The sequence below is a fragment of the Melanotaenia boesemani genome, chromosome 16 (assembly GCF_017639745.1).
Source record: "Melanotaenia boesemani isolate fMelBoe1 chromosome 16, fMelBoe1.pri, whole genome shotgun sequence".
NCBI lineage: Eukaryota > Metazoa > Chordata > Actinopteri > Atheriniformes > Melanotaeniidae > Melanotaenia > Melanotaenia boesemani.
This window is the reverse complement of record NC_055697.1, coordinates 13018280-13040215: the sequence shown is the minus strand read 5'-3', so window position 1 is coordinate 13040215 and position 21936 is coordinate 13018280. Positions and strand designations below refer to the sequence as shown.

The following is a 21936-nucleotide window of genomic DNA, read 5'->3' as shown; positions in this document are numbered from 1 at the left end:
GGTTCAGATTTGACAAAATCTTAAGAATAATCTGCAAATCAACTGTTTAAAACTTTTACCCAAATCAAAAAATAAGAAATTATTTTCTACTGGAATAAATAATTAAGAATTTTTATAAATTCATATATTTACCTATTTTCACTTTCTTGCATTTAAATGCTGTAGATATGTTTTCTTTAATATCGTTTGGGTACTGCTACATGTTGCAAAATATCATTTGAGAGATGAAAACCTTTTTTTGTTTTGTAGTATTTTATGCAGAATGATAATTTTAAATTAATTGAATCCACACTATCCATTACAAATTCATCAAAAATTAAAAAAACATTTTATTCCCAATAGTTTACCTAATATCCTTTTTTTCTTCTTTTTTTAAATAGCTCATTTAAATATTTTATATTGACTGCAATATTACATTCAGTGTTAGGCTGAGCAATATAGAAAAAAGTCTTTCTGTCCTCTTCCTCACTGGTACCTCAAACCACATTTACAGTTATAAATGGCTGTATATTTCAGTGAGATGACAGGACGCAATGGCTGGTACTTTTGTTTGTGCTGAGGGACATTTATGGTCGAGATTGACATGAATTCTCTTTTGATTTAACATTGAGGTTTTCTTTTTTTTTGTTTTTTTTATTTTATTTTTTATTGCTGTGCCCTAATTTTGCGGTTTTAATTAACACAGTGTTATATGCATTATGTTGAATTTAAGATCTCTATGTGTTACCTGCGCTCACCCTACTTTAATGGACTGACTGGTTTAGGGTTTAGGTTAGTTGTTGTATGATGACCCAAAAGATAAAAAAAAATAAATAAAAAATCTTGGTAAATGAGGGCATGGCACACGATGATGAAGATGACTGCTGGTTTTGGGAGCTGCATATCGTCGACCACTGGGTCAACACATGTTGACCGCTGAGTCACTGCTAGCGGACCGTCCTGTGGGAGACTGTATCTGTCGCAGCAGATCAATAAAGGACCTGTTAAGTATTGTACACAGCCTCAGCTGACTGCAAAATTTCTCCTGTCAAAGGAAAAAACGGCAGCTCAGGGCTGCTTGTATCTTCAGGATGCTTCCTCAAATCATTTATCGCAGCTCATCAATCAGTCCACAGGAACCTTTGCATTGAAGCATGACCATCAGGCTTTGTCTGTTGGTTCATAGAACTACAAACTTATATTTTCCTCACATTTTTTGCTTGCAGTACTTGTATTGTAATGTAAAATAAAATTTCTCAGGGAAGGTGTCACTTTAGACCTGCTCTGGAGCAAGCTTTTGTTTCATTTAATCAGCCCAGTCATCAGAATAAGCCGTTTTACAAATATGCGTAATGATAATGTTTAACCACTAGAACCCTGTCTCACTCCCAACTTGTAATGTACTCTGACTTTAAGAGAATCCAGGTTTATTGGTGGTTTTGTTTTAAACAACACCATGATGTTTTCTTAAGCATAAACAAAGTAGTTTTAGTGGCCAAAACTTAATGTGTGTAGAAGAAAATGACCTGAAAAACAATCGTCTCACAGATGACTCCATGAGAAGGGTTATGTGACTTATTCCACCACCAACCCTCCATCCTCCTAATGTGGGCTTTGTTGCTTTAAAGCTGGACACTTTTAAAGTTCAAAAGCTGAAAAAAAAAAAAAAAAGTGAAATATTTGTAGTGCATTTCAGATACAAAAAAAACATGGATTTCTGTTCTACCCTCGTTAAAGAGTCCCCATCTTCAACTAGACAGATGACTTCTCCACACACTGTGGCTGAAGATTCACAAATTTCCACAACATGTGAATGAAGTAAAACTAATGGAAAGAAGAAAAAAAAAAAAAAAAAAAAAAGCTAATGTTTAATATCAAAATAAATCAAATATACCATAGTACAAAAACTTACTTATATGTAGCTTAGTTAAGTGTCATACAAGCTATAGCAAAACAATATAGCAAGAAGCATCTATTCAAAGTCCATTAAGACTGATTCACCCAAGTTGCATGAGCATGGCATTTACGAATCTCCAATATGCACGTTCAACTGATATCTTCAGCATCAACACAGTGATAGTCCAATGAATGTTCCACTCAGACAATGCTCCATAAAAAGGACTCTGAGGTGAAGATGGATCCAGAAAACCCACTGCTGCATGTGCTCTGCAAACAAAAGTGAAGAAAATTTAGATGGCCACCTCAGGGTTCAAAAGTTAAATAATTTAGGTAGCCATCATGAACATATGACATCCAATGGTTGGAAGATTAACTGCTCTCTCAGTTCTCAAGCTATAACAATTTCACTACATAAAAGTTTTGTATACATTCAAAGGCTTGTAAAATTATAAATCCAATGACACAGATTTACTTCCATACATACATACATGGTAAACACAAACATTAACTGGCGACTTCTTATTCAACATGTGGTACTATTTTACACCCAAAATAACTAAAGTTTAAACTGGAGAATATCAGATAACTTTGACATTTTAACATTGTGTAATCACAAACAATTACAAGTTGATGTTTTTCTTCTCATCTTTTGATTGGCTAATAAATTTTGTAGAGTTAAACTTTATTGCTTGAATAGTGAGGTTTCATTTTGATGCAATTAAGAAAAAAGACAAATTGAGCTATTTAAAAAAAAAAAAAATAAAAAAAAAAAAAAAAAAAAAAAAACAACCCACCTGTCTGTTTTGAACTGTTAGTTGAAATAGCAATACTTGCGCTATGCACAAAACAAATTACTAAAGTAACATTTTGCACAGATGATGATATTTGTTGGCTTTGAAACTGCATATTATATACTGGTTTGAATTGTGCATTTGTATTGAGCGACTGTGAGGGCAAGAGTCCGGCAAGGCTGGAAGAAGCGGTCTAGTCATGGGGAAGGGGGAGATGCTGAAAAATACAAAATCAGGGTCAGTAGGCAGGCAATGGTCAGAACACAGAGACAGCTGGGGTACTTATCCAAGACGTCAGGCAAGCTCGGTGTCCAAAACAAAGCATGGGTCAGAATCCAGAAATCCAAGAAACCAGGCAAGAGGCATCCGACAAGGGCAAGGCAAGAGGGGTAATCCAAGGGCGAAAGTAGTAGGCAATCTGGAGATGACTGAATGCTAGATATCAACTTGGCGAGGTGCTGGCGATGATAATCTTGGAGAGGGGGAGAAACTGAAGAGGGACTAAGTAGTGCAGAGAAACCAAGCAGCAATCAGGGAAAAACCAGGTGGGCTGAATTAGGCTGGTAGCCCGTCAGAGCAGGAACAGAGGCAGAGTGGCAATTAAGCCCAGGTGAACTGAACCAGCTGATGAGCCCAAGCAGGGCAGAGGACATGACAGCATTAAAGTTACTAGAAGTCAGTTCATCCACTTTTAGACAGTCGTGTTTAGTGTTCACTGCTGAGTGAGCCAGCATTAAACTTTGAATGAACATGTCAGCACTCTCCTCCTGTGTTTATTAAAAGCACAACAGGTTCCCAAAATATGGGATGGTATTTACAGACTGTAAGTGTTTGTCTTTGTGCTGATGAGTGAGTGCATCGAATGCTGATAAAAACGTGCAACTTTGCACATGTACTGAAGCATGGCTTCTCTCCCAGCCCCAGGGATAGCTGTCTCATTGGGATTAATCCCATGACATGTATATGATGAAACAGAAGTGTTATTCTGACTAAACGTGGCAGACAAATGATCTATTTTTTTTTTTTTTTTTTTTTGGTTTGTTTGTTTTGTTTTGTTTTTTATAATTTTGGGCTGGTCATGTAAAAGGGAGCAATATTTACATTTTCTTCCCCACTTTTTATTAAAAACAAAAACATAACCAAATGTGCAGCAGAGTATAATCTACCTACTCTCTGGTTTCTAGCAAAAACAGGGATATGAGAGCCATGCTGGGCCTGCACCCGCTAAAAGTGTGCATGATCCTGCATGCATACTTTAAAGAACCTACTGGAACTTGTCCAAGCAGACACCTGAATCCTTGCAGCAGATCAGATTTAAAGGACATTTGCTATTGTGTCTGTGTTTCTAAGGTACATAAACGTATTTCAATACTCTTTACTGTGCAAGCACAGCTACTTCTTGTTACTTTGAAGCCCTTACATATTTTATTATTATTATTATTAGTTTGTATGTGCCTGCTCACTCTTACTGCATGTGAGATCCTAGCACACGAGGTAATGGTAGAGGATGTCTGCCAGACTGTAATTTGACTTGCATCGCCACAAACCTAGCTGGGTGACTATTTCCTCAGGAAGGACATCAAGCATGGAGAAACTTCAAACCCTAGCAGCAGAATCATTGGTTTACATTAGGGCTATCACCATGTCAGATTGTCATCACAAAATAACTCATGAAAATTGAAATTAACATATCTTTATTAGCATAAATTTTAACTTAATTAGTGGTGCATAACACCACAGTTAAATTTTCATCACCTTTTTTTCGGAGCTTGCTTTTGTCTGCTTACATTTTGTTCTAAAGTGTTTGTCCTGGCCCAGCCCCATCCCCCACCACCCATCAGTGAAAGTTCCTCTTCATGTTGGTGAGGAGCGAAGGGTGACACGGTGTTGCCTTTTCCAGCAACGGTCAAGTAGTTGAGTGGTGGGGGGAGTACACCGAGTAAGTCCCAGAGGAAGAAAAATCTTGCTACTCATAGCTTGAGGTTAACCAGGCATCTTCACATGTTGCTTTTGTTATCAAACACCACAGACAGCGAGGCACTGTACATTTATTTTAAATAAAATAATCTGGAGTAAGTAGCAGTCCAAATAAGCACTGGGTATTACATTTCCTGGTATGTTTTTGCAAAGTTTTTTATCTTTATGGTCAAATTAGGTTTATTTACACAGCCGTCTTTCACAGAGTTTGTGTAGCATTTAACATCATATGTCCTTTACATACCAGTCCATGTGCAAATGAAATAGTACATCACATTAAATTAAATACTGTACAAAAATCAGTTTTGTACATTTAAAAGTGGATTAAATTTTGGTTTTTGTCACTGTCTCCAGCTTACAAATTCACGGCTAAAAATTGTTTTTGTTTTGTTTTTTTTTTTGTTTGTTTTGCTGAATTCTTTAATAACAATGAATGTATGTTGATCTATTTGTACTGGAATTGGTGGTAAACTGCTTTAACATATTTAAATCACTTCCAGCTATTAATACTGACAGATTTACCCTGCAAAGGCACTTGGATCTGAATTCTTAAGACCTCAACAAGTAGAAAAAAGAGGTACTATCTGCCAAAAGTTTTATGTTTTCTTTTTACAAAGCGTTTTGAAGTCTTTTTCAAGTGCAGCTCTCTGTCCTCTGTTTGACGTCATGCCCGGCCAGGGGTTCACTCTAAAATAGGTCTCAGGGCTAAGTTAGGAAACTCATAGCATACTGGAGGAATGTTTGAAACAACAAACAATGTAGCTGGCTGTAATATCTTTCTTCACATGTTCAGAGAGGTCCGTTTCAAAGCAGCACCAGCTCAAGTCAACACTGCAGTCGGTGTTTCTAAAATCTGCCAAGCTTTATGCATTGTTTGATCACATGAAAAATCAGAAATCTGAGGAGTAAGTGCTCTTGTGTGCTGTTGACCCACGTGTGATGAAGCGCTGCTCCAACTGTGTGAATGGTTTTATTTTCTTCCCAAGTAGCACTCCCAGACTCTGTGTCCAGAAACTATTAGGATTGGCTGAGGCTTTCATTATCATCGCATACTTCAGAGTCTATATCCAAACACAACAGCCTGAAATCTCACAAGGAATTTGCACTTGAGGCCCCAAAGTTTTGCACTTGTCAAGTTAAATGAATTTTCTCTTAAATTTGTTTCAAGGGCAATGTGACTGATGCAAAAGTCTCCCTGCTTTAAATTGATTAAATATTTATACATAATTTATGTTTATTCATAAGTGATCCTTTGAATATGTTGTGCATGTGTTTTTGCATTTGCCTCATACTCTCCACTACCCAGCTACCGTTGTGAGGACAACATATGGTTTTGCTTATTTGTAGCTTGAGATGTCAAATCCTCAAAATCCATCAATGTGTGAATCCACTGCAAACTATCCACCCAGTCTACACACAGCCAGGACAGATGCCTGTTTTGCTCATTCTGCAAATTTATATTCAGTCAACAATGACAGCCTTCAAATTTGTGCAGACCTAATATCTTCCATTTGACCATTTAATCAAGCATTTAGGGTTTTTTTTTGTTGTTGTTGTTGTTTTATGTTGCACTGTTGCAGACGAGCACTGCGTGTTTGTACAGAGGTGTTACTTCCTTTCCTGATTTCTCACCAGCTTGCTAACTCAAATAAAATTGATGTCAAATCAAGTCCCTTTGTTGCTACAAGTTATAATTAACAGCACAACAGGTCCAAAAGTCCCTCATACTGCAAGGATGCCTCTTTGTTAGACAGAATAAATGTTTGTTACACCTACAGAACTGGTCAGTGATCTAAATGGATGTGGTACAGAAAAGAAAAAGTTTCACAACTTAATCCGGAAACAGAATCTTACTTTGATTCAAGCTAACATTGTGGTTTTTCTCTTCACAGATGACACATCATCTAAAGAAGTCACTAGGGTAGGTTTTGCTTAATTTCGTGAATATGTTACATGATACATAAAGCCTCACTTTAATGTTTCACACATCATGGTAAATTAATACTTGATTAGTTTTTCTCCTAACTAACTTCATACTCAGGAATGGACACCATGCCTGAACTCATTTACAGTCAATACAGAACTCAATACTGTCCTTCGATAACAGCAGAAAAGTCCCGGTGCACTTTAAGATGCAAATTAACACACACTGATAAGAGTTTGTCCTTGTCCTTACATGCTTTAGAGCAGAGCCTTTAGATGGCTTTGCCATAGCAATGTGAAAAGTGTCAAAATCATATGGTGCAAAGTTTACATTCTATAAACATATAACAGTAAAGTTGTTTGGAAATCATTTAGTTGTAAATGTGTTATGTGTGACCCAACTGGCAGGACAAATAAGGGAAAAAGTAAATCCCCCTTGCCACACATATGTTCACACCTTTGTCATTCACATCAGGGGCAGCTAGTTGTAAGCGCCCACAGCAGGTCCATGCAGACAAGTAAAATGGACTGACACATACAGGAAAATAATACACACAGGAAAATAAACGAGGTCCCCTCAACCCCTCAGTGCGTCATCCATACGTCCGCGCAAACAGGATGTGGGAGGGCAGAAGGCGTCCCATGAGGGATGCTTTCTAGTGCACCACTCTCCCTGCTGTCCTGTCCTCGCACTCTCTGCAGTTGCAGAAATAGACATTTTTCTGGCCTCTTATGAGGCATGAGGTCTGTCTTTTATGTAACCACACCTTTTTAAGAAGAGCAGAGGTTGTCAGGCCTCCAATCAGAAGTGTGAGTGCAATGGCCTCATCTGAGGTTGCAGGGGGATCCCAGAGCTAGAATGCAATCTGTGAGGGGCTTTGCTCCAGTGAATAGCAACAAGATTCGTTTTTAATCCTTGAATTAAAAAAAGGGGGGAAAATTTGTTTCTCAGTAAAGATCTGTTTCAGTAGCTTTAGAAAGGATGTGAGACTTTGGAATTGCAATGTCTGTGTGTCTTGTGTCCAGCAGTACCAGGACACAAATATGCAGGGTGTGGTGTATGAACTCAACAGCTACATGGAGCAGCGCCTGGACACTGGAGGAGACAACAAACTCCTGCTCTATGAGTTGTCCAACATCATCAAAACAGGTAAAAATAGAAATCAACCAAGTGATCGAGCCTCTTTACTTCAGTTCACATCCCACTTGTGTTGCAACCCAAAAGTGACACTGATAGCAGGTTTTTTAGTGGGGTGAAATTCCTGCTTGTTTGTGACAAATTCCTGAATAAACATATTTCAATGAGCTTGGGGTCAAATACTCCAAATACCACTGCAGCAACTTAAAGAGGACTAAGATTTTCTGTGGTAAAAAACCTCAGAAGAAGGCTGTAAGTTTAAGTCATATTGAGTGTGCTTTTCTGACACCAGCTGCCCACTGTGGTTAATGCGCCAAACATGCTGATCCAATGAAAAATAAGCAGTAAAATTACTTGCTAATGAATGGTGACAGTAAGTTGTTCAGCTTGCTAAAGCAAAGCAGACATGCCAGGCGTTAAAAGATCAAAAACTTGACAGCTGAGTGACAAACAGTGAAAAATACATTTAGAAACTATATATATATATTTTTATTATTATTTAATTGATTAATTTATTAATTAAATGCAGTAGTCCCCCCCCCCCCCATTTTCCCTAACATGATCAGATAATAATATAAATGAATTCTACAGTCAGTGATTAAAGGACTGTGGAAAGTCCAAAGACCAGGACTGTATAGTTTTTTTCCTTCTATGATTCATTACTAGGGTCTTTTGCAAAAAAAAAAAATAAAAAACTTTTTCACTTTTTGAATAAAATAAACCCACCTGATAAAAGTACCAATTCACACAAACTATATTACTCATTAATGTCTTAATCATTTGTGTATTGACTTCCCCACCAGCCTCTCTGTTGTTTCATTGTATGATAAGATGACCTATATATGAGAGTGAACTAGGACTGGAAAGGAGGACTGGGAATGAGAGATGAACTGGAAGGCAGTCAAAGCCTCGGTCAGAGTACCCTTCTTGTTATGTGGGGCATTGTTAATAAATTGTTATTAGATTGTAATTCTCCTTGTCACACTTTAAACATAAATCTAGCTTTTATTGTTGGGCTCATCTGTTTGAGACAGCACAGTTTATCCTGAATGTTTGCTGACATCTGATGTCAGTTACTTTGACCTCTGTGTCTTCTACTTCACAGCAACAAAAGCTGATGGTTTCGCACTTTACTTCCTGGGAGAATGCAACAATGTGAGTACACACTCCATATATATATATGTATATATATATATATATATATATATATATATATCTTCATTTAATATTTTCATTTTCCATACCTGTTATTTTCTGTTATTTTCTGTGCTTCGCAACAGAGTTTATGTTTATTTACTCCAACGGGGGCCAAGGATGGCCCTCCAAGCCTCGTTCCCTCTGGCCCCATTGCATTTGGGACAACCATTGCCGCTTATGTTGCCAAGACTCGCAAAACACTGCTAGTAGAGGACATCATGGGGGTATGGCTGTTTTCTTGGGATTTGTCAGTTGTTGCAGCTTTATTGTGTTGTTAAAACTCCAGTTTAGGTGAATAAGAACTTTCATTGATCTCTGTGTTTGCAGGACGAGCGATTCCCCGACGGCACAGGGCAGGACTCAGGGATACATGTTCACTCTGTCCTGTGCCTCCCCATCCTCACTGCCATTGGGGACCTCATTGCCATCCTGGAGCTGCATCGGCATTGGGGCAAGGAGCCCTTCAATCTCAGCCACCAGGAGGTCAGACCCAGTCAAATCAAACCAAAATTGAGAAGCTGGAGCAAGGCTCTCAGAATTACATTTAGCCTGGTATTATCCTTAATCTGGGTCTGTTTAACATCTCTGTTAGCATTGTGGGAATAAGTTTATTGTGGAAAATACTTAATAATAGCATATTTGTGTCTCTGAGGATTGTTTTTATTAGGGTCTAATAAGATACATTAAGCAAAATGCCAGTGAAGTGAGCAAGAAATCGAGTTAAGAAGCATTTAATTTGATGAATCAAGATTAAAACACACAAACCAGCTCTTAATTGCATATTTAATAGATGATTCCTTGATTTTAGTTTTTAATTATACAGAAATATATTTTTGCATTTTTATTATGAGTAAATTATCTGATTTGAAATTATCTTTTCGGCTGTTTTTTGGAAGTACATTTCCCTTTCTTTTCCAGGTTGCAACTGCTAACCTAGCCTGGGCATCAATTGCCATTTACCAAGTACAGGTGAGCAAACTTCCATAGAGGTCTGATTTGAATTTAAATTTGCCCCAATCATAACAGACACCCCACCAGTCCCACTTATTAAACTCTTGGAGGACTTTGTTTGTTCTGGTTCTGCACTGGGGAAGTCCACTGTGTAAAGTAACTGGGTTGTCACTGTGCCCAGTCCAATCAACTGAGCCATAGATTCAACAAACAGCTCCACTGGGACGTCATTATGTATTACGAAAAGATAGCATAATACCTCAGAGAAGCAGTATCCCACTGCAACTCTGGCCACAGTGGACCTCTGAGCCTCAGTACAGCACTGCAGCACAGTGGTTAGCTTGCTCATTGCTAAGACTATTATTACAAAGCCATGGAAAAAAGCCCAGAGCCATGTTTGTAGATAGCAAGTTGGTGCAGTTGCAGAGCATGCAGGATGCTAAATGTGTTGTTAGAATTTTTTTAATATGCCTCTGTGCCTGATTGTGACCTATTTTTCTTTGCTAGGTGTGCAGAGGCCTTGCCAAACAGACTGAGCTCAATGACTTCCTACTAGATGTGTCAAAGTAAGAATTGCTGTTAGAAAGGTTTCTGTAACACACACTGAATGCTGATGATATGATATGTGTATTTCACAAAGTCCTTAGTGTAATGTAAGCACTATTAAATCAAACTCAGCTCTGAAGAGCTAATATGTCATCTTTTTTTCACAGCAGGCTAAATCTTAAATAAAACTTTGTGTTTACACAACAGAGGCAAGAGTTACATATTAGGCAACTTAGCTTTCATGTCTTGAATGTAATCGTCATCATAGCTTCCCGTTTGTCAAACATCTCAACGCGCCATTTCTTCTTTTCGCACAGAACATACTTTGATAACATTGTGGCAATAGATTCTCTACTTGAACATATTATGGTGAGTGTGATTTCTGCAAGTACATGTTCATTCACATTGTTTTCAGTGCTACACATTCTGGAAGAAAGTATTAACGAGTAGCAACACTGTTGTAGTACAGGTAGTCACACTGATAACATTTGCAGTGTTTTGCATTAATTATTAAAACAGAAACTGCTTCTCATGATGATTAAACATCAAGCAATTAGGATTTATTAATTAACAGTTATCATACAAGTATTTTAGGCATATGGATAAAATAAGTAATTGTCTAAACTTGTTTAATGCACCACTTTTCAAAACTAAAAACTGATCTGCAAGAACTTAAGACAAGTTTTTTATTGTTTTTTTTTTTTTTTTTATCTTTTTGGTTAGCCTATGGCAGTGGTGTCATCTCAACTCGTCTGTTTCAAACAATATTACGTACTGGGATGGCCTTTAATTATTGCAAATTGTTCATTTCTAACTTTCTAGCCAACAAAAATAACAGTAGTAGAAACAGTAGTAATGCATCTAATCAGATTCAGACATTAAATTTAGCTGCAGGTGCTTTATCAGTTCAATCCAGATGCCACTGATGCTAAAATGATCTGTCTCTGGTTTTGTTTTCACAGATATATGCAAAAAACCTGGTGAATGCAGACAGGTGTGCACTCTTCCAGGTAGATCACAACAACAAAGAACTGTACTCAGACCTGTTCGACATAGGGGAGGAGAAAGAAGGCAAACCTGTCTTTAGGAAAACCAAAGAAATTAGGTGAGGAAAATTCAGCCTTTTTATTTGGGTCAGTTTCATTTTACAGACTTTTTTTCATCCAAAAGTGTTTTTCTTTTTAGAAGTTTAGAAGTCACAGTGTCTTTTGGTGGCTAAATTTCCAAACAAAAAGAGAACAAAAATTACAATAAAATCTAGAATAGTTTATATTCAAACACTTGTTTAATACCCATCTTTGCTCTAATATGATTACAACTGCACTCTAAATAAAACAGGTTAATTTGCATGTTGTGCACTGAGGGGTAACTCTTCTTGCTGCTTCTCTTCCTCTCTCTGTAGGTTTTCTATAGACAAGGGCATAGCCGGCCAAGTGGCTCAGACAGGGGAAGTCTTAAATATCCCAGATGCCTATGCAGACCCACGGTTCAACCGGTAAACACACTCCCTCCTAAGCTAAATTTGGTCCCTTCTTCATTACATAGATTATCTGAGACTAAACAATGCTGCAATTTTACAGAACTGAAATCAACACGATAATTAAATGTCAAGTTTATGCCTAATATTTGTCCCTGTCATCCTCTCCAGAGAGGTAGACCTCAAAACTGGCTACACCACGCGGAACATCCTGTGCATGCCCATTGTGAGCAGGGGGACCGTTATAGGTGTGGTGCAGATGGTGAACAAGTTAAGCGGAAGTGCCTTCACTAAAACAGATGAGAACAACTTTAAGATGTTTGCTGTCTTTTGTGCTCTGGCCTTACACTGTGCAAATGTGAGTATAGTGAGTGAGTGTGAAAGTAATTAATAGACTGACTGATACTCTCCTACAGAAAAAACATGCTGCAAATGTTATATTGTTGGCACGCTTTATAACAATCACTGATGATTGCAAAACTGGATAATTATCAGTTAAACCTTGTCGTAGCGGGCTCATTGATAGCTGAATTCATACTTATAGCAGTAAGGCTTGTTGTAGCTGTTAACAGACTGTGATGTTCCCTACATGTTATTGTATTGTATAATTTATCTCCAAGCAAAGAGTGTAGTTTGTATTTAGAGTGCACATTTCCCTACAATATGAACAAAAACTGATGATTATCCCTTTCATGGAACAAGCACTTTTCATGAATCATGCTAACTCCCAAAGCTTGCATTATGTGGTCTGTTTGTCAAACCTTCCCTCACTGTGGGGCCTGAGTCACCGTCAGCTCTTGCGACAGACTTACGCAGGAGAGGCGTCACAAAGTTGGATTTAAAATTGATGCTGGATGTTAATATTTTAAGACAAGCAGTCTGCATCCGTCTAGTGACAGGATTTATGTTTAGCTGTAATTTATGCTCCACATCTCTAGGCAACTTACTTTAGCCAGCTCCTGATTCGTGGTGATTAATGATGGAAGGTGTGAGGGCTGGCGCCCATACCTGACCGTCTCACTTCTGCATGTCTCGGAAGGGGACTAAGATAGTACCCAGATGTGAGGATGCAGAAAAAAAAATTTACATTTTCCAACCCTTTTGGAAATTCCGATGGTGTTTAGCATTTAACAGCAATATCATGTGCGATATGTCTGTGGCATTTACAGGACAGGAGTGTTCAACATCTCTCCTGACATTTTAAAGACTACCTCCTGAGCCGTGGTTTCCCTGTTATATCTCTCCAGATGTACCACAGGATCCGGCACTCTGAATGCATTTACAGAGTGACGATGGAAAAACTGTCTTATCACAGTATCTGCACGTCAGAAGAGTGGAAGACCCTTACCCAGCTCAATCTCCCTGCACCCATTTATAAGGAAATTGAAACGTGAGTGCCCCCTCTCTGTTGCAGGAGCGTGCCTCACTCACTGTCTGAATGACCTCAATTGTGGTGTTTTGCAAAGGATGGGGGGGTTACTGAGTGTGAAAGAGTGTAGGTGTTTGGGATATCATTCAGACTTTGTAGGTTCCCTCATCTGCATCTCCTTTCCTTGTACTGTTCTCGCTAAGCAAAGAGTTTCCTCCCGTCTCTTCCTCCGTCCTCCAGGTTCCACTTTGACATCAATCCCTTTGAGGAGATCTGGCCTGCTGTCTTTATCTACATGATTCATAACTCCTGTGGAAAAACCAGGTATTGTCACAGCACCATCAAAGCATCTGCATCAGTTCTTCATCAAAGCAACTGTTAATCGTTTTTTTTGTTTGTTTTGTTTTTTTCACTTATTGTCTGAAGCTTTGAGCTGGAGAAACTATGTAGGTTCACCATGTCTGTACGGAAGAACTACCGTCGTGTGCCGTACCACAATTGGAAACATGCAGTGACAGTTGCACACTGTATGTACGCCATCCTACAGAAAACCACTGGGATCTTCACGGAGCTAGAGGTTTGATTCTCGTTGGGTCTGCAGGAGAAAAACGAAAAAGAAAAAGATTTGGACTCAGTGTGGGATTTCAACAGATTGTGTTTTTTCTAATTTAGTCGTTTTGTTTTACAGAAGAAGGGTTTGTTAATAGCCTGCCTATGCCATGACCTGGATCATCGGGGTTACAGCAATGCATACCTGCAGAAATTTGACCATCCACTGGCTGCTCTGTACTCCACCTCCACCATGGAGCAGCACCACTTCTCTCAGACCGTCTCCATCCTGCAGGTAGAGCTCCACTATGCAGAGCTTACCACACAGTAAAAAATAATATTATTCTCTCACTTCAGATATTTATCATCATGGCAGAACAATCCCTTGAATTAAGAAATCATTTAACATAATTTGGGGATTTTGTCCAAAAGAATGCCTTATGTGGATAAATTTAATCAGTGAAATAAACAATAAGTTTTCATTTAATCCCACCAACCAAAAACTATGTCTAGTAAATACATTATTGTCAGTTTTGTTACAAATAAAACTACTTAAAAAATCCTAGTTGCCTTACATTGAACTAAAACTACTTAGAAAGTTTTTAGTTTTTTCCCTTATTATTACAATAATATATTATTATCATTCATTTATATTATATTATTATTTCACTGAAGAGAAGCACATTCTCCTTCCATCTGTATATATTTTTTTCTAATTTGCACACATGGATCTTCTAACATTTTAACTTTTTAAATAAAATAATTTTTGAAAACTCATTCCTATAGTCGTCAATAACAGATCTGTTGACAAGATCTTGGTATTTTGCAACTAAACTTGCGATTACAACCTGCTGTAGTCTAGCTGAGCTGAACGCCTCATAAGTGGAGCTTTTGCTTTTTATTGATCTCTTTGTTTCTCATAGCTGGAAGGGCACAATATTTTCTCCAACCTGAATTCCAGCGAGTACGAACAAGTACTGGAGATCATCCGAAAGGCCATTATTGCCACCGACCTCGCCCTGTACTTCAACAATCACCAGCAGCTGTCTGAGCTTCTGACTGTGGGTGCACTGGACCTGAACAACCACTCACACAGGTCAGACCACGATGCAAACTGGTGTGCTAGCCAAGTCGACACCAAATTGTAGAACTGGAGCACATATAAACAGTGCTTTTGAGTTTGTCTGCATGGATATAACAAGGTTCTGCTCCCCCTCCAGGGACCGTGTTATTGGTCTGATGATGACAGCATGTGACCTGTGTTCTGTTACAAAGCAGTGGCAAATCACACGACTCACAGCCAACGACATCTATGCTGAGTTCTGGGCTGAGGTACAGTGGGATGCTGTTTGGCCTTAAACAGTTATAGTGTCACGATCATGCCTCTGGTATAACAGTCAAGCCTTTATTCTTGCTTGGAAATGCTGCTGCATCTTTGCATGTCCTACAATTTGAATGGCCCAAAAATAGTGCTGTCAGGTGGTGAGGAGTTTTGCCACAGTATTCAACAAAAAGGTATATTGTTATTTTGTTCTTCTGCAGGGAGACGAGATGAAGAAGATTGGAATTCAGCCAATCCCAATGATGGACAGAGACAAGAAAGATGAGGTCCCGCAAGGCCAAGTAAGACCAACATATTTACTCATATTTATTTAGGTGTATATTTGACCTCACACCAAGAGGATTTATACATTTATACCGTCAGGCAGAGTCAGGAATATTCAAAATCTATACCTCATGAACAGGGTTATTCAAATAAATAAATAAAATAACTTTTTAAATTTGTTTTGACTGTCAAAAAAACTAAAAAAAAAAAAAAAACAATGTCCAATCCACACCATTATCTCATTGTAGGTGACAGTATGCATTGAGTTGGTAATGTCATCTCTCAGAGAATAAAGTAAGAAGTGCCTCTTCTGTTTGCATTGACTTTTTTATTGGAGATGTAACCAGAGTATTTCCAAACCCATGTATTAATTTAAATACCTAATGCTCAAAATATGATTTTAACAGTGAGGCAAGGCAGCTTGCAGTATTGCCAAATTACCAGATATTTAGGACACAAATTACAGGTAAAAATTACAAACACCCCCAACCTTTGCTAATAGTTCAACTAAAAAATACATCACCTATGATGTTTTTAAATATCCATTACAACTAAATTATTTCATTTGAATCTTTACATTTATATATTTATATTTTATTGTTAGGCTTTTTGGTAAAAGTATGAATCACATTGTGACAGTCTTTCACAGGCTCTTTGTTCCCCGATCATAAATAAGCAACAATCAGCACAGACTATATAGAAACTCTGTGCATGACTCTCTTTCTAAATGTTTTATGCAAACTAAAAACAAATCAAATGTTTAAAAACTGCATTTCTCTTTCTGAAGGTGGGATTCTACAACTCTGTCGCAATTCCATGCTACACAACGCTAGCAGAGCTTTTCCCTCCATCTGGTCCACTTTTAAAAGCCTGCAAGTAAGTGATTCAGAGCTGTTTTTTAATTGTTTTTAGCTGTAAAAAAAAAAAAGAAAAATAATTGTCCTCTCAAAGATTTTTGTGAAAAATGTCAAAAACAACAATCATTTCCACTGCACATTGTCGTCCTGACGATTTCACGCCTGATGGGATCAAGGACAAATGCAGTAACTTTCTGAAAATTTAATTCAGAATTCTGAGCACCAACAGAAAATTGATGTTTCCCTTAACATGGTGCATCGATGTGTCTGGCATTGTTGCTTTCACATTCGATAAGTGTTTAAGGAATGTATTTACGGTTGTTATTTCTGGTTTTCAAACAGGATCGTATTGCACATTTGCCTGCCCTTATGCTGCTTTATAAAATGTGTCCTTGATCTGTGGGGAATGCAAACAAAGTGAAGAGTGTAATATTTAAGCCTCAGCTGTACGTCAGCACCGGGCTCTGGGTGGGCAGCGGGCCTAGACCCTGTGGAGCCCTGCAGCTCGTTGTGGGATCTGCCAAAGACGTGTAAACTGCATCAGGCTGGCTAATTGAAAAGAGCGGCAGCAAGGGCAGCAATTTTTGCATTCTTATGTCAGGCTGGATTAAAGTAAAGTTTAGAAGAAGATATTCATGACAAAAATCAATGGGACCATTACTTGGTATGATTAATAAATTAAACATGGCTTTGGTGACGTGCATTTGGTTGTTGCCATCTTGCGAAGAGCTTTTTAATAAATTGCATTTAAAATAACATTTTATTGTGTAATACAGTTGATTTTGAGAGTTAGTTGTCAAGACCATAATTTGAATATATTTGAATCTGCTGATTTATTTCCAATATGTTTTAGCTTTTGCTGAAAATTGAGGGGAATGTAAATGATTATTTTCAGTATTAGTATATTAAAGCACTATAAAAGATTATATATATAAATTAGGGCTGTCAAAAATACTGCGCAATTGGCGGTAACAAATTTACATGATTAATTACAATAATATTTTTAATGCATGAGCGACATGACAAGCCCCATACATCCATCATTACTCTGTTATGACGGTAGGAATAAGAGAGGCGAGATGGAAAAGATGAGCCACACCTGCACTTTTCCTGCATTCTGTTTTGAACTTATCCTGCAGGAACGTTTGCACTAACGTGTCTGTTCTAGAGGCTCTCTGGTCGTCTCCGTGTTTGAGCAGCGTGGCTGTTTCCTTCCTCTCCTCATGTTTTTCCGTGAGGGCTATCAGATCAGCTGATCGGCTTTTCTCTCTTGTTGCGTGTGTTTATGGTTCAGCTGAGAAGGAGGAAACTATCGGTTCATGGTTCACACCGTCACATATTACCCCAAAAGTGTTATTTTGGCAGGACCTTCTCTAACCCAGTAGTTGGCTGGTGGTAGGCAGGGTTTATATTTCAGATATGCAGGGGCGGGTCTAGAAAAGTTCTGTTGGGGGGCCAGGCCAGTGCACTGACCTGGAAAAGGGGAGCACAAATGAGACCTTTTTTAGGTCTAGATTTTATGAAAAATTTTACTGATTATTACAACTAAAATGATCATTTAATGTAAAAAAAAAAGTAAAGAAAAACTTGTTAAAAAATAGCCAATGATATATTTTTATCAACAGGTGTTTACTTTGGGTGATGCTGCTGTAGGACTTTAATCACTGCTGCACAAACACTCATGCTTCAGAGGAAGGAAGTAAAAGGAAAAACATGTTTTTAGCCAGATCATCAGTTTTATCAGAGTTTCTTTATCAATGTTGAGCTGTTTAACTTCAGTCGTCACATCTGCTGGTTTTATGATATATTTTCACCATGGTAATGGTTGGTGAGATGATGATATATGAATTCTGCATTATGATCTAGAATATGGTAGAGATGATGAACAACATATAGAAGTACATTACATGCTGCATTTACTGACCCTTGGACATCTGATATTTACCCAAGGGATAGTCAGTTAACAGTAAACATTTGTAGCATTGGCTTGTTCTGTTGATACATATCAGGCATAGTCACGAATGGTGATTAATCATTATTAATTTGTAAGCTGTGATTAATTAGATTAATTAATTTAAAAGCTGTGATTAATCTAATTAAAAATTTTAATAAAAATGTTTTCTGTCTTGAAACCTTTTGACCTGCTATTAATGTGATAATAAGTAAAAAAGAATTTCTGAGATTGTATCTGATCCAGGAGCTTTGTGTTTGCAGGGACAACCTGGACCACTGGGAGCAGATAGCACGAGGAGAGGTGGAGGACATTGTGCCCATCCGGCCTTGTGATTCAGGCCCTGTCAAGGTTGATAACTGACTACCAAAGGGGTTGCTGGCCCACCAAAGGAATAAAACCTGAATCCTGCCACGGACCCGGAACTTTGATGGGGTAGGGAGGGCAACCCACATCCTGTGTCAGCAGGAGTTGGATTAGCTAAAAGCGACTTTGAAAACACACAGTTACCTCATTGGGTGACGGAGGTGTCAACACTGACGGTTTCACCGATCCCAGAGACTGACATATTCGTTGGGGAGGGACTTCAGCCCATCACCCTGCGTGCTTTCAGCTTGGGAATTCATTTGGTAGAATGGACTTCTGTATTTTGTTTAATTTTAGTTTTATGGTTTTGTTTTTGTTTTTTTTGTATGATTTTCTCTCTTTGCGCTGATTTCTTTATGGTCTTGTATTTGCTGAGGCCTTAACTCTGGACCTTTCAAAGGCTAGGATATGTGAAATCTTGTCAGTTCCTGTCAAGCTCTTTTGAAATGGTACTGTTAGCCTTCTGTGGTAAGTTTATTGTATGCGCACTACTTCAGCAAGGTATTTCCAGAGACAGAAGGAATGTGTAGAGCAGATTTTATGGTGAAATGACACCTTATTGAGAAGGTGAACATTAGAATGTTTTTTTTTTTTATTACTTTTTGAGCAAAAATGCTTTGCAGTACTTGAATAAATACATACAGCCTATTCCATGTGGAGAGTGCAGAAATCCCCAAGAAATATGGATAAATGATGATGAGAGGCGTTAGATAATTTGACACATGTGAATACAGTCACAAGAGTCCCAATGTTTGAATCTGAGGTGGACTCTGCAACCCTTGAACCCCCAAGAATTTAAAACACCTGCTGCACCACTATTTTGCTGATCAACAGGATTCAACCCCAAATCAATTTTCTTAAGCCAAGACTGTGTATAATTTAATTTCTCCTCTCATCTTTCCATGCCACTATATATATATATATATATATATATATATATATATATATATATATATATATATATATAAAAGATGATGATAAGAGAAGGTAGCAGCCTGTGGTTTGTGATGTTTTCTCTTTTTTTCCTGTTTTTGAAATAGGCAGACAGGATTAAAGACACTGAAGTATCACACAGCTTCTTATCCTCCAATTTCCTGAAACCTGCTAAGCATGTCCATCTCAGGGATTGCAACTCAAGGGTGTTGTTTGACTTTTGCCTGCACGTGACTGAGGGTTCCTTCATATCCAAGACCCATCCAGGGATATAATGCTCATTTTCCAACATCATGCTAGGGGACACTCTTTCAAATGAGTTTCCAAGATCTTCCAAAAGACAAATCCTTTTGTCTGAATCTGTCATTTCAATGGACAACATCCCACCAAGACTGACATTTCCGCTTGTCTTTTATTTGTTATTGTGTATGTGTATGATTGGTACTGTGCCCCCACCCCTTCCGCAATGTAGTGAATGTACATTTAAATGAATATTTTGTTGACTGCAGGTTCTCTGCAGTGGTATGTGGGTTAGTGCGCCATTGGTTTCCCCCATGTGCTCTGTCTTATTTTTCTAAATCGCTTCCAGTAAGCTTCAACCAAGAGCAACAATTAGTATGCACCTTACCTGAAGTTTATATATAACTTTGCATATATGGTAATAGGAGTGTAGTGTGTACAATCTAGAAATTAGTTTGTACAGACTGAGATATATGCTCTGATGGTGCTAAATAGATTGGCAGTCGTGCACTTTTCTGACTGAATGTGTGTGTGTGTGTGTGTGCGTGTGTGTGCGTGTGTGTGTGTGTGTGAGAGAGAGAGCGAGAGAGAGACAGCTTTTTCTCTTTTATTCACTCCAACCCCACCTGACATCATGGTAAAGTCACTGCACTGTCCCTTCTGCTTTTCAGCACCAGTTATATCCCACTGTCTGCACTATGTTTAGCTTATGATCTTTATCATTATTATTATTATTGCTATTATTACTATTGTTATTTTCTTAATTAGAGTTAAATTTAAATTAACTTATATTTTTTATACAAAGAAAAATAATGTTGGCCTTTTTGTTTTGTACAAAGTAAACATTAAGATAAATTAAACAGTCTAGACATGTTACTGTTACCCAGAATAACTGAGGAATGTCTCAACTGTAAATGTAAGAGCCGTAGCCCAAATGACTTTTATTAAATATATCTCTAAAAAAATGTGCCTGTGGTCATCTTTCTTTATGCACTTTGGGTTTTGTTTTTGCCTATCTCCCTGTGCATACTGTTATATTCATTGAGCAGCAGATTAAGAGCGCATGCTGGTAGAATAATAAGCTTTTATTGCATTTACAGTCGTTTTATCTATTTCTTAAAGTTTGTGTATAATTCTGACTTTTGAACTTTAAATTTTTTAGGTGCTAAATTGCTGCAATTGGTGTGAACAATTTTAATTTTTTGTTGAATAAACAGAGGACTGCAGTTAAAGAAAACTAAAAATGCTGTTCATGCATCACCAACTTTGGAACAATTTTCCTTGTTTATGCCTTTTTGCAAAGTTTTTACCAATATTATTATTAAATTACCATGTATTTATGAAAATACATCATAACTGTTTTACCTCCTCTGGACTTAATTCAGTTTGGCTTGCAGAAATATTTCTCTTTCTTTTTGAAACAGCTAAACACACCGGCCTAAAGACAAAATGAAAATGTCCTCCCAGTGACTGCAGATACGTCTGAATTTAACATTTTTATTTTTTTAAAAGGATGATGCTGGAACATATACTTGCAGTACCTCTAGCATTACCAATAAGTGCTTTATTATTGTCTGAAAATGGACTACTAAAATAAATCTCTTCAGTTTAACAATCAGATGTACTCATTTTATGATTGTTTTCAGTGCCTAAAGATTTATTCATTTTTAAACAGCTGACATAATTATCTAGACAGAAAGGAAAGGGCAAAAAATGAGTTTACACACGCTCTTTGTTTAGAATTATATTTTTATTCAATCATGCTTTCTTTTTTTACTATAATGTTTTTCCCACATAACATCTCTTTCCTCCAATACTTAAAATGATTGCCATATTTAAATGTTTAATATAAATTATAATTCAAGAAATTGGCTATTCATATTTGTTGTCATTAGCAATTATCTGAGAAACTTTATAAATCATTCACTGCATTTTACAACTCTAACTTGTTTCAGTGGAGTCTAACATGTTACTTCATGTACAGATTTGCCATCTGGGTGCTTTCCTATTCTGGTCACTCCAGCCCTGAGGCTGTTTAATTCTCCTTCTCTTCCCTCCCACCCTCTTTTTTCACTTTAGGCTACCCTCAGGAATTTCTCTCTTGCACACACACACACACGCACACACACACACACACACACACACACGCAAACAGTTATTGCAAATAACTAAATTAAGATAATAGTT

General features: G+C 37.7%; 1 protein-coding gene across 7 annotated transcripts in view; it reads left to right on the top strand.

The window, feature by feature from the left end:
* The window catches only part of pde10a (phosphodiesterase 10A), a 63772-nt gene extending 43064 nt beyond the window's left edge, over positions 1-20708 (top strand). For 3 of the 7 annotated variants that reach the window (XM_042009954.1, XM_042009951.1, XM_042009955.1), the window contains 20 exons: positions 6539-6567; positions 7596-7719; positions 8813-8862; positions 8988-9128; positions 9232-9387; positions 9823-9873; positions 10363-10421; positions 10719-10770; positions 11364-11506; positions 11804-11896; positions 12050-12236; positions 13126-13268; positions 13488-13571; positions 13674-13824; positions 13936-14091; positions 14720-14892; positions 15017-15128; positions 15339-15419; positions 16190-16278; positions 18474-20708. In XM_042009954.1, the coding sequence (XP_041865888.1) occupies positions 6539-6567; positions 7596-7719; positions 8813-8862; positions 8988-9128; positions 9232-9387; positions 9823-9873; positions 10363-10421; positions 10719-10770; positions 11364-11506; positions 11804-11896; positions 12050-12236; positions 13126-13268; positions 13488-13571; positions 13674-13824; positions 13936-14091; positions 14720-14892; positions 15017-15128; positions 15339-15419; positions 16190-16278; positions 18474-18573 (2174 nt within the window). In that variant the 3' untranslated portion in view covers positions 18574-20708. The remainder of the gene's footprint in view (positions 1-6538; positions 6568-7595; positions 7720-8812; positions 8863-8987; positions 9129-9231; positions 9388-9822; positions 9874-10362; positions 10422-10718; positions 10771-11363; positions 11507-11803; positions 11897-12049; positions 12237-13125; positions 13269-13487; positions 13572-13673; positions 13825-13935; positions 14092-14719; positions 14893-15016; positions 15129-15338; positions 15420-16189; positions 16279-18473) is intronic. The other 4 variants (XM_042009952.1, XM_042009956.1, XR_006013177.1 and 1 more) reach the window with 3 other exon arrangements.
* The last annotated feature ends 1228 nt before the right edge of the window (positions 20709-21936 follow it).